This window comes from Aquarana catesbeiana, linkage group LG07 (assembly GCF_042186555.1).
Source record: "Aquarana catesbeiana isolate 2022-GZ linkage group LG07, ASM4218655v1, whole genome shotgun sequence".
In the NCBI taxonomy this organism is placed as follows: Eukaryota; Metazoa; Chordata; class Amphibia; order Anura; family Ranidae; genus Aquarana; species Aquarana catesbeiana.
The window spans coordinates 341,333,416-341,346,096 of NC_133330.1; the positions used below are offsets into that span (position 1 = coordinate 341,333,416).

Genomic DNA, 12,681 nt, shown 5'->3' on the forward strand with positions numbered 1-12,681 from the left:
GATGATGGATTGAACAGAGCTCCGTGAGATGTTCAAAGCTTGGGAGATTTTTTTATAACCTAACCCTGCTTTATACTTCTCCACAACTTTATCCCTGACCTGTCTGGTGTGTTCCTTGGCCTTCATGATGCTGTTTGTTTTACTAAGGTTCTCTAACAAATCTCTGAGGGTTCACAGAACAGCTGTATTTATACTGAGATTACATTACACACAGGTGGAATCTATCAGAGGCGTTGCTAGGGGGGTGCGGGGGGTGCGGTCCGCACCCGGGTGACACCCTCCAGAGGGTGACACCAGGCTCAGACAAGTACCAGTACCGCGGCTCCCTCCTTCCCTTCTGGAATCTCTTCAGCTGCTTGCAATGTGCAGTTAGAGTGGGGGAGGAGGGAGTGAGGCAGAGAGATAAGGTGCCCGGGATCCCACCGCCCCGCACTCTACAGTCATCTCTCCCCGCTGGCTGCACTCACTGCAGACTGGTCTATAGCCGCCTCCTCCTCCTCCTTACAAGTACACAGACCAGGAGGAGGAGGGACACTGCTCTACAACATCTGCCTGGGGCTAAGGTACTGTAAGTAACAGGAATATTGCAGGGGAGGAGAACATGGCGATTGGGAGGTGCTGCATTGACAAGTAACATCTATGCTGCTAGGAGTGATTTTAGGGAAGGAGGGGGTGGGGTTTAGAGGATATGTGCTAGGGGGCTTTGATTTGGGTTAGAACTCGTGCTAGAAGTAGGAGGGGGCAGATTTGAAGTTTGACCCCCCAGCACAATTCCTTCTCCTTCTCAAAGCACCCCCTAGTACATATCCTCTAATCCCATCCCTGCTCCATCCACCTCCTCTGATCCCATCCCGGCTCCATCCATCCCCTCCGATCCTATCCTGGCTCCATCCACCCCTCCGATCCCATTCCGGCTCCATCCACCCCTCCGATCCCATCCCGGCTCCATCCACCCCCTCCGATCCCATCCCGGCGACATCCATCCCCTCCGATCCCATCCCGGCTCCATCCATCCCCTCTGATCCCATCCCGGCTCCATCCATCCCCTCCGATCCCATCCCGGCTCCATCCATCCCCTCTGATCCCATCCCGGCTCCATCCATCCCCTCCGATCCTATCCTGGCTCCATCCACCCCTCCGATCCCATTCCGGCTCCATCCACCCCTCCGATCCCATCCCGGCTCCATCCACCCCCTCCGATCCCATCCCGGCGACATCCATCCCCTCCGATCCCATCCCGGCTCCATCCATCCCCTCTGATCCCATCCCGGCTCCATCCATCCCCTCTGATTCCATCCCGGCTCCATCCATCCCCTCCGATCCCATCTCGGCTCCATCCATCCCCTCCGATCCCAACCTGGCTCCATCCATCCCCTCCGATCCCAACCCAGCTCCATCCATCCCCTCTGATGCCATCCCGGCTCCTTCCATTCCCCTCCGATCCCATCCTGGCTCCATCCATCCCCCAATCCCTCACATCCCAGTTCCATCCACTGTGGCAGGTTAAGGGGGGAGAGCCACATCGATGCACTAGCCTGGCTTAATGCTAGAGGGGGGGTGACACAGTTTTTTACCGCACCAGGTGACACCAACCCTAGTGACGCCACTGGACTCTATTTACTAATTAGGTGACTTCTGAAGGCAATTGGTTCCACTAGATTTTAGTTAGGGGTATCAGAGTAAAGGGGGCTGAATACAAATGCCCCCCCACCACCACCACACACACACACACACACACACTTTTCACATATTTATTTGTAAAAAAAAATTGAAAACCATTTATCATTTTCCTTCCACTTCACAATTATGAGCCACTTTGTGTTGGTCTATCACATAAAATTCCAATATAAGACATTTACGTTTTTGGTTGTAACATGACAAAATGTGGAAAATTTCAAGGGGTATGAATACTTTTTCAAGGCACTGTATGACAAGTCTATATGTTAGATGCAGGGTGGGGAGGGGACCTTGACCCACTTTAAGGGGGGCTCACTGAAGTGATAGGTAATGGTGGTTCTGAATCTTTGCACTCTTCCATGGTCACTAATGGGAGGTTCTCCTCTGTTTTTCCTATTTTAGGATTTCATGACCGGGATTTTATCCACGCAGTTTTTCTTTGTTGTGCTGATGTTCACTATCACCATATCCTCCGCTGTGTTCGCATGCAAAACACTTTGTAGATCATCCTTCCAGGAAGTGGTAAGTGGGCTGTTGGTCCAGCATCTGATCTCAGCCACATCCAGGTCCTATTGTTTGTAGTTTTGGAATGAATACGTTCTTGCTACTTCCTGTGTATTTGATTTAGCACTTACCCCCACAGGATCCACTGGTGATGGTGGGTTCTCTGTTCTGCCACGACTTTCTTACCTGCTCAGTCCCCACTGACTCACCTAGTCACAGACTAAAAGCCGTTTACACCTGTGGGACAATAGAGTTAGTAAGCACCCACTTTAGAAATAATACACAGGAATAAGGCCACAAGCAGCTGGGTGATAAATTAATTAAACGTATTGTGGCAAAAACTGATAATTACACAGAATTAAGGGCACTAAAATGGATGAACGGTGAGTGGCCCGCTAACTGGCAAAAAAACTATAGCAAAGTTAGATTGAACTATAACAGCTGCAACTAGAATATTTAGAACAGCACCGACTAACTCACAGGAATAATAGGGTCCATGTGTGCAAACTATACATATAACTTTAGCAACACGGGAGAGTATGCGTTCCTAGTGTATGGGGTGCCCCTTGATGTTGATGGCAAGTACCTGGTGCTTAATAGTTAACGTTGGCTGGCTTTTGGTGGGGCCCTTCTTTAGGTGGTGCACAGGAACTGTCCCTTTTAAGAGTGTTGGCAGTGAATGTAGAAGAGCAGGTGAGTAAAAGCAGTCTCTAGGGTGTTAACTGTGTGTGGCGAGAGTTTAGCATGTGTAGTTCACCTCACTATTGCTGGCAGGCAAATAGTCTGGTTCCAGTGGCTTGGCAATCAAAGTCAGGTCCCAGGGGCTTAGTCTCTCTTAGTCTGAAAATGCGGTCTCTTTCTCTTTCTCTTTTTCTCTTTTTCTCTTTCTCTGTCTCTGTCTCTTTCTCTCTTTCTCTCTTTCTCTTTCTCTCTTTCTCTCTTTCTCTCTTTCTCTTTTTCTCTTTCTCTTTTTCTCTTTTTCTCTCTCTCTCTTTTTCTCTCTTTCTCTTTTTCTCTCTTTCTCTTTCTCTTTTTCTCTCTTTCTCTTTCTCTCTTTTTCTTTTTCTCTTTCTCTTTCTCTTTCTCTTTTTTCTTATTCTCTCTTTTTCTCTCTTTTTTTTTCTCTCTTTTTCTCTTTTTTTTTTCTCTCTTTTTCTCTCTTTTTTTTTCTCTTTTTTTTTCTCTTTTTCTCTTTTTTTTCTCTTTTTTTTTCTCTTTTTTTTCTCTTTTTTTTTCTCTTTTTCTCTTTTTTTTTCTCTTTTTCTCTTTTTTTTTCTCTTTTTCTCTTTTTCTCTCTTTTTCTCTCTTTCTCAGCCAGTGTCAATAGTGCAGTGAAAGTCCATATTTTTTAGCACTGGTCACTGGTTCCCACAAAGTGTCAAAAGTGTCAGAATGTCCGTCGCATTACTAGTGAAAAAATAACAATAAATAAATAGAAATATCTGCAAAAATATGCGCAAACCAATAAATATACGCTTATTGGGATTTTTTTTTTTTACCAAAAATATATAGCAGAATACATTATTGGCCTAAATTTTGATTTATTTTTTTTTTTTTTTTTTTTTAATTTATTGCATGTGTTTTATAGCAGAAAGTAAAGAATATTTTTTTTTTTTTTCAAAATTGTCTTTTTTTGATTGTAGCTCAAAAAGTAAAAAAACACAGAAGTGATCAAACACCACCAAAAGAAAAGCTTTGTTTGTGGGGGGGAAAAGGACATCAATTTTATTTGGGTACAGCGTTGCATGAAAGCGCAATTGTCAGTTAAAGAAACGCAATGCCGGATGGCAAAAAATGGCCTGGTCAGGAAGGGGGGAGGGGGGGTAGATCTTTCGGAGGTCAAGTGCTTAAAGACTACATCTTCCAGGATAGTTGGTGCCCACACGGCAGTCCTCTCTGATGTTCCTATTGGCTCACCCTCTGATTGGATCTGATTCAGCCGCTGCAGGAGGGGGAATGAAATCTCCTGACAGCCATGAAATGGACAATTCTTACTGATCACCTTCCATATGTCCTTCCTCATCGCGGAACACTTACCATGATGGAACCAGCCCCATCCTTACTGTAGCCGGGTAAGGAGATTGCCATGGACAGTAATAGTGGTTCCCCGGTGCTACATATGCAGTGCAGAGGGTGTGAGCCCCTAAATGAGCAGAGGTCCGGAATCTAAGTACACCCATCAGACCTTCGCCGGGAATGTTGGACTTTACTGGGGGTACCAGGCTGTGGCCCCCAGGAACATTTGTGCAGTCGGCAGCTGATCAGGAGTTGGAACCAGAGCTTGGTACGAAGTCAGATTCAAAAAACCAGGACAGGCCAAAGGTCAGGTCAGGGCAGGCAGTAACCAATCACAGTGAATACAAGTCAGTAAGCAAAGAAACAAAAATCCAGAACCAAAGGAGCGGACACTGGAGCCTGATGCTAGGAAATTAACCTTCTGTTCAGGGAACGGCCTGAACACAAATAGTGTGTTTGATTGACAGACTGGACAGGGAATGGCCTTGTAGCTGATCTATCAATCAGCAGATGGAATCTGGCCGTGCCTACACCTCCCAGTCCTGAGGGTCAGAGCAGGTTGCAATGCAAGGATAGGAGAGGTTATAGTACATGGTGATAGAACTACTCAGAGCTGCTCTGTTGACCTGTAAGGCAAATATCCTGTAGTCACTAGAACACTCGGGTGGAGAGGTAGTGACGCAGAACAGGAAACAAACCGATGAGCGCACTCAGACCGATCCTATTTCCCCTCTCCGGTCCTCTTGGTCTACATACAACTTTCCCTGGTGACCCTGTGTGTGTGTGTTATGGAGATATCAGGAAACGCTCATCTTCTGGAAGGGTCAGAGACTACTGCACACAGTGTACAGCTTGTCTCTAAGTCAGTATACCACCATTGTGTCGCTTGCACATGAACGCGGCCCTGCCTGGTCCTGGGCATTGAGCACGCACATCACCAAGGATGCTCGACATGCAGGGCGAAGGTAGGCCTGGCCCACAAGCTCCATAAAGACATGGTGTGACCAGTTTGGTGTGGAGGAACTCCAGTGTCCTGTACAGAGCCTTGACCTCATCCCTAACTGATCACCTTTGAGATGAATTGGAACACTGATGGTGAGCCAGGTCCTCCCATCCAACATCAGTCCTGCTCTTGTTGGCTCATGATAAAAGAACTCTACTATTAATTGAAATAGGGTCATCCAACTCCAAACAGATAATATGGCTCAGTGTACCTGAACCCCCTTCAGATGATGGCGTTCAGGTGTCTCCAGTGAAGGGTGCTAGTAATCCTCCATCATGCAAACACATTGTAGACAATTGTGCTCTTCCAACCTTGTGGTAAAAGCTTGGGGAAGACTCTTTTCTGTTCCAGAACGACTGTGCCCCCCCCCCCCCCCCCCGTGTACAAAGCCGGCTCCACAAAGACATGGGATGACCACTTTGGTGTAGATGAACTCGAGTGTCCAGACCTGAACCCTACTGAACCCCTCATTTCTAAACATGAGCACAAATTCCCATAGACAGACTCCTCAGTCTTGTGGAAAGTTTTCCTGGAAGAGTGGAGGAACTCAAAAGACTTGAGAGTGGAGGATGGTATAACCACCAAGGGGCAACTCCATAAAGACATGGTGTGACATGTTTGGTGTGGAGGAACTCCAGTGTCCTGCAGAGAGCCCTGACCTCATCCCTGCTGATTACGTTAAGGTTAAATTGGAACACCGAGGGTGAGCCAGGTCTTTTCATCCAACATCAGTCCTGCCCTTGGTGGCTCATGATTAAAGAACACTTCTATTAATTGAAATCCAACTCCAAACAGATAATATGACCCAGTGTACGTGAACCCCCTTCAGATTATGGAGCTCAGGTGTCTCCAGTGAAGGGTGCTGGTAATCCTCCTTCATACAAAGATATTGTAGACAATTGTTCTCTTTCAACCTTGTGCTAACAGTTTGGTAAAGACCCTTTTCTGTTCCAGCATGAGTGTGCCCCCCTGTGTACAAAACCAGCTCCATAAAGACATGGGCTGACCAGTTTGGCGTGGAGGAACTTGGGGGTCCAGACCTGAACCCTACTAAACCCCTGATTTCTAAACATTAGCACAAGTTCTCATAAACACTCCTCAGTCTTGTGGAAAGTCCTCCTAGAAGAGTGGAGGAACTCAAGAGACTTGAGAGTGGAGGATGGTATAACCACAAAGGAGGCAACTCCATAAAGACATGGTGTGACCAGTTTGGTGTGGAGGAGCTCCAGTATCCTGCACAGTGCTCTGACCTCATCCCTACTGATCACCTTTTGGAATGAATTGGAAGGCCGATGGTGAGCAAGGCCTTCTCATCCAACATCAGTAAACCACCTCACAAATGGGCACAAATTTCCACAGACACCCCCCAACATCTTGTGGAAAGTCTTCCCAGAAGAGTGGAAGACGGTATAGTAATAAAGGGGGCAAATCCATATTAATGGCCTTAGTTTTGGAATGGGATGTCTAACAAACTCTGAACCCTGACCTCATCCCTACTGATCACCTTTGGGATAAAATGAAATGCCAACGCTGAGCAAGATCTTCTCATCCAACATCCGTACCTGACTTTACTCATTTCAATATCTTGTGAAAAGTCTTCCCAGGAGAGCGGAGACTGTTATACCCACAGAGGAGGATGGGGGGGCTCCATATGAAGGCTGTAGTCACACCTGAGCGATATGAGGGGCATTCCTGAAGCAATTCAACAATCAACATCTAGATTCCCATTATATTCAGTGGTGCCCATTCACCTTTGTCAGGTTGGGTAAACCCCGATGCCGGATAAGATAGATAAGCTTCCTAATGTCACACGTTTTTGGCCCCCATAGAGTTCAGTAGGAGCCTCTGAAAATGCGTGTTTTTTTGTGTTGTCTCTTGCCCCTCCCCCTCCAGCTTTTCATTGGCTGAAACAAAAACACTCAAGCCTGAAAAATGCATGTACAAATGCACAAAAAAAGTTACAAAATCACCTGAAAACGCTGATGCCGAGGTGTGAATGGGGCTTCTGGTTTTGGAATGGGATGTCCAGCAAGTTCATGTAGAGGTGCTGGTCAGGTGAACTTTGGGTCATACAGTGTAAGTAAGGACCTCCTTCAGCATCGTGTTCACAGATAAACGCATTTGCTGATGTTTTATACTATTATTGGATTATTTTATACATGTTTATTTAAAGCCATTTACTATGAATGCCTTTTGTTTTTCAGACTGTAGTTGTCTACCAAACCCTACAGCCTCCTACCGATCCAATGGACACCAAGGCCTTGTCCTCAGTACCAGCACCCTCTGGTGACATTTCTGGGATATAAGAAGGGGTTAAACTGTAATCTCAGGACTATCAGCTTAATGATGAAGCAAAATGGAGAAGGAAATGTGGAAATTTGTTTACCAAAGAGAAGCGAGGACACAGACAGCATTTCAAATGACAAGACATTTACTTTGCACACAAGCAATGCCTTCTTGTTTCATATAATGTAGAGAAGGGTCAAAACCCCTATTAGGGTATTTTTTTCTACCTGTATCCCACTGAGAAGACTTCTCTTTACTTTCTGTCTTTAAGACATGACAGGAAATTACAGAAATACTTTAATAATGACGTAATTCCTATTTCTGAGTCCCAGGAACATGTGTCCCAATTGGAGGACTTTCCCTTACCTCCTTCTCTAGTGACAACTCATCATTTTTGGGATTTTCACATCACTTTCTGTCTTGATGACAATGGTCACCAGCAAGCTTTTCTCAGAGAATAGGTGCAGGAACTCCCCCTTTCTGAGTCACCCCTTTTCTCTGCCCCCTACCCACCTCCGATCTCCATTCCTTGGTTCCACCCCCTACCTACCTCCCATTACTGCCCTTTTAGAGAATACAGAACCATTTTGTGGCCATAAGTAATTTGTATGGAATTTGTTAATGATAACAAGAAAAGCAGTAAAATAGATCCCCTGTAACAATAGAGCTCTCCCTCCAGCAACATTAGATCCCCCCCAACAGCAATGGACCACCCGAAACAATCCCCCCCCCCCAGCAGCAACAACAGATCTCCCCACAGCCAGCATCAATAGACTCTCCAGCAGTCAGCAACAATAGACCCCTCCCTCAACAGTAGATCTCTCCTAGCAATAACTACCAACAGAAATATAAGACCCACCCCCAGCAACAATAGACCCCCCCTAAAATAGATCCCCAGCAGCCAGCATCAATAGAATCTGCAGCACACACCAGCACCCCTTACCATTACATGCAGTCAGTGCTGGAGATGCCAGGAACTGCGTTCGTTCACAGTCCCGCAAAAAAAAAAGCCCTGGTCACTAGGAGAAATAAAGGGGTGAATCTTCCCAGTGGGGACACAGACAGCAATGAAACACTTGGCAAAGGGTCCAACCCCTCCCTATCCAAAAACGACCTTTCCATACACTTCAATATCTCCCAGAAGTGTTTTCTGGACAGGAGCTCAAACACACCCGAGAGAAGTCCTGACCCTTTCCTGTGGGAAACGTTTTGGCCAGAGTTGGACTTTAGGAGGGTTGCTTGTTGATGCACAGATGGGCGATCGCACTGTCCTTCCTCCACCTTAGGCCTCATGCACAAGGAACATTTTTGCAGCTGCTTCTAGGGACACCAAGCATTTTCTATCTGCCTCTAAACTCCCTGCATGCCGGGTGAGTTTTTAATGCTGATTTGCTCCTCTCAGGAGCGTTTTACAAACAACTATTGCGCAGGAGGTCTAAATCCGGAGTGCTTTGGTAAAGCCGGGAAACCATTTCACACTTTTCTGAGCTGCTGAAAATGGGCTCCGAATAATGGAAGTGTTTTATTATGAAAGCTTCCGAACCTGTGTGAGGTGTTCCATTACCATAGAATCTCTAGGAGAGGACACCGTGACGGAACCGTCCAGCACCCAACTTGGGTGCTTCTGTCAAGATATAGCTTCCTCCAGTTGGGACCCAGGAACCGGGTATTATAGCTGAGCACCCAAGACTAGGCAACACTAGCTTAGATGCAAGCTGGGACCCTCTTTATTGAAAATTCACATAGAATATATAGCACAGAAGATCAGGTAGAAACTGATCACATTACCCTAACAATACATACTGTAACCAGGAATATAATTAGCATAGGTAAGGAACAGCCAACATACACATTAAGCTAAATAAACAACTAGCCACCTAGGTGACTCCGTGCCCACCTAGACCATTCATCACCAGGCACACCACGCTGGAGACAAAGTACAGTACACATTATTTTAAGCATTAACACATAACATCCCGCAATGGTTTGACAACAAGCTAAAGTGGTCACAATATTAATCACCTCTTCAAGAGATGATCAGACAGACAGAAACAATAGGTGGCTCAATTAACAATGGGAATGCACACCTAGGAGGTACACAATGGGAGAGACATAACACCTTAATAGACTATATCAGGAGACCCCAGTATCAGGTTTCTTTAAGTTGATAATATTAACATCCACTCTGAGCATCACAATCTAAAGCAGTCAATGCTGGTTTCAGGGAGACATGGACCCAAATCTGATGCAAGTACACTCCAAGGGTCCCCCAGGCACACACCTCCCAAAGAGTAGTCTTCCCTTAAAAGCCAGGGCCCATGGTCAGTAGGCAAGAGGCCACCCTGCAGTCCCCTCCAAAAGCCCCTGTCCTTGTTGGGTCTGTCACAGATACCATGGGAGAGAACCAGCTAGGGAGTCTTATCCACCATCAGGACACACCATGCAACCACAGATTCTGTATTTTCTTCTGTTATTGTGTGCAATTGCAGCCGCACCAAATACCACAGCCAACCAATCGGTAGCCCGCTGATGGACTCACACCTTGGCTATGCCAGCCAGAATATTGAAGCTAAACTATGCCGACTCTCTGTCTGTGTCTGCCCTGTACTGCTCAGGCTGAGGGATCCTCCAGGCATTAGAATGGAGTTACTGATTGGTCGGCTGCATTCTCTTCTGATTCTCCTGGAATGTTGATGTACACCAGAAGTTCAGTTGGGCTTTGGGCAACGCTTCCTCCGCTAGCCAATCCATATATTGTATATAAAGCTGAACTCCAGCTATGAATCTAATCACTAACGCCATTATGTATTCATTTATAACAAACAATTAAATGTATTTTTTTTATTTCAACTAGTGTCAGCCTTTGTATTTGTTATGATATCAGCCATCTGTCAAGGCCTCAGGACTCATTCACACCGGTACTCTGGCCGTGTAAAGGAGTGGATTGTTCATATGGCTGAAGCTGCTTGTTAACCTAAGGCAGGGGTCTCCAAAACTTTCTAAACAAAGGGCCAGTTTACTGTCCTTCCAGCTTTAGGGGGGCCAGACTGTGGTCAGTGAGAGTAAAAAATGTCCTGGCGTCAGAGGGAGGAAACAATGCCCCATGATTGATATTAGGGGGAGTAATATTGCCCCATCATTGGTATCAGTGGGAGGAATAGTGCCCCATCATTGGTGTCAGTGGAAGGAATAGTGCCCCATCATTGGTGTCAATGGGAGGAGAAATAGTGCCCCATCATTGGTGTCAGTGGGAGAAGAAATAGTGCCCCATCATTGGTGTCGGTGAGAGAAATAGTGTACCATGGTTGGTATCAATTGGAGGAATAGTGCCCCATTGTTGGTGTCAATGGGAGGAATAGTGCCTCATCATTGGTATCAGTGGAAGGAGTAGTGCGCCATCACTTATATCAATGGGAGGAATAGTGGCCATCATGGGTGTCGGTGGGAGGAATAGTGCCCCAATGTCGGTGTCAGTGGCAGGAACCATGCCCCACTGTTGCTGACAGTGGAGGGAATAATGCCCCAAGGGCCGGATAAAAGCAACCAAGCAGCCGCATCCGGCCCCCGAGCAGCAGTTTGGAGACCACTGCTCTAAGCAGCAAAATGGCTGCCTCCAGCGAGATGAAACAGAAGCAATGCTGGAGGCAATTTGCAGAACAAACTAATGTTGGTAGCATAATTATTAATATGGGATACATTTTCATTGATAAAGAACATTCTTTTTTATCAAGTTGTTATGGGTAATGTTCTGCTTTAGGGAAAACATTGATGTTCCTGTTTTCAATCCTATGGTCCACCCTCTTATGTTTTCTTGTCTCCTCCCCCTTTTCCTCCCTCCTATCCCTTTCCCTGAAAAAATTGGTACTAACCCGATTCATTTCATGGCTTCTATTCATGCTTTGCACGACAGCGGTATTGATTCTTCACCCTTGTGGTGGACAAATAACTATGCAAACGCAGTTTTCCTTTTTTCTAGCATGTTGCTGCCTTCTCTGGGTGGTTCTGGGTAACTTCTGGATGAGAATGGGGGTGGAGCCCGGAGTGTAGAGGAAGGCCTCTCTTACCATTTAGGAGCCCAGCTACAATAACAGATAAGCCTGGAGCACAGAACGGCATGAATGCCTGATAGGACTTCTGCTGGAGGGTGCTAATGTGCATCTGGATATGCAGGAGCAGCTGGCAGAAGAGGAGTCAGGAGTCAGGCCGGGGTCAGTGATAAGAAGGCAGATGAGAGGAAGGATAAGGCAGAAAAGGAGTCAGGCCGGGGTAAGTGACAACAAAGCAGATGAGAGGAAGGATAAGGCAGAGGAGTAGTCAGGAGTCAGGCCGGGGTCAGTAATAAGAAGGCAGATGAGAGGAAAGATAAGGCAGAAAAGGAATCGGGAGTCAGGCCGGAGTAAGTAACATCAAAGCAGATGAGAGGAAGGATAAGGCAGAAGAGGAGTCAGGCCGGGGTTAGTGATAAGAAGGCAGATGAGAGGAAGGATAAGGCAGAGGAGTAGTCAGGAGTCAGGCCGGGGTTAGTGATAAGAAGGCAGATGAGAGGAAGGATAAGGCAGAAGAGTCGTCAGGAGTCAGGCCGGGGTCAGTGATAAGAAGGCAGATGAGAGGAAGGATAAGGCAGAGGAGTAGTCAGGAGTCAGGCCGGGGTTAGTGATAAGAAGGCAGATGAGAGGAAGGATAAGGCAGAAGAGTCGTCAGGAGTCAGGCCGGGGTCAGTGATAAGAAGGCAGATGAGAGGAAGGATAAGGCAGAGGAGTAGTCAGGAGTCAGGCCGGGGTCAGTAATAAGAAGGCAGATGAGAGGAAGGATAAGGCAGAAGAGTAGTCAGGAGTCAGGCCGGGGTCAGTGATAAGAAGGCAGATGAGAGGAAGGATAAGGCAGAAGAGTAGTCAGGAGTCAGGCCGGGGTCAGTGATAAGAAGGCAGATGAGAGGAAGGATAAGGCAGAAAAGGAGTCAGGCCGGGGTAAGTGACAACAAAGCAGATGAGAGGAAGGATAAGGCAGAGGAGTAGTCAGGAGTCAGGCCGGGGTCAGTAATAAGAAGGCAGAGGAGAGGAAAGATAAGGCAGAAAAGGAATCAGGAGTCAGGCCGGGGTAAGTAACATCAAAGCAGATGAGAGGAAGGATAAGGCAGAGGAGGAGTCAGGCGGGGGTCAGTAATAACAAGGCAGATGAGAGGAAGGATAAGGTAG

The 12,681-nt window shown here is 46.7% G+C and overlaps 1 protein-coding gene across 1 annotated transcript in view; it reads left to right on the top strand.

The window, feature by feature from the left end:
* The window catches only part of LOC141103877 (membrane-spanning 4-domains subfamily A member 4A-like), a 33,165-nt gene extending 22,829 nt beyond the window's left edge, over positions 1-10,336 (top strand). The window contains exons 6-7 of the mRNA XM_073593936.1: positions 2,080-2,199; positions 7,405-10,336. Of these exons, the coding sequence (XP_073450037.1) occupies positions 2,080-2,199; positions 7,405-7,506 (222 nt within the window). The 3' untranslated portion in view covers positions 7,507-10,336. The remainder of the gene's footprint in view (positions 1-2,079; positions 2,200-7,404) is intronic.
* Positions 10,337-12,681: the final 2,345 nt, after the last annotated feature.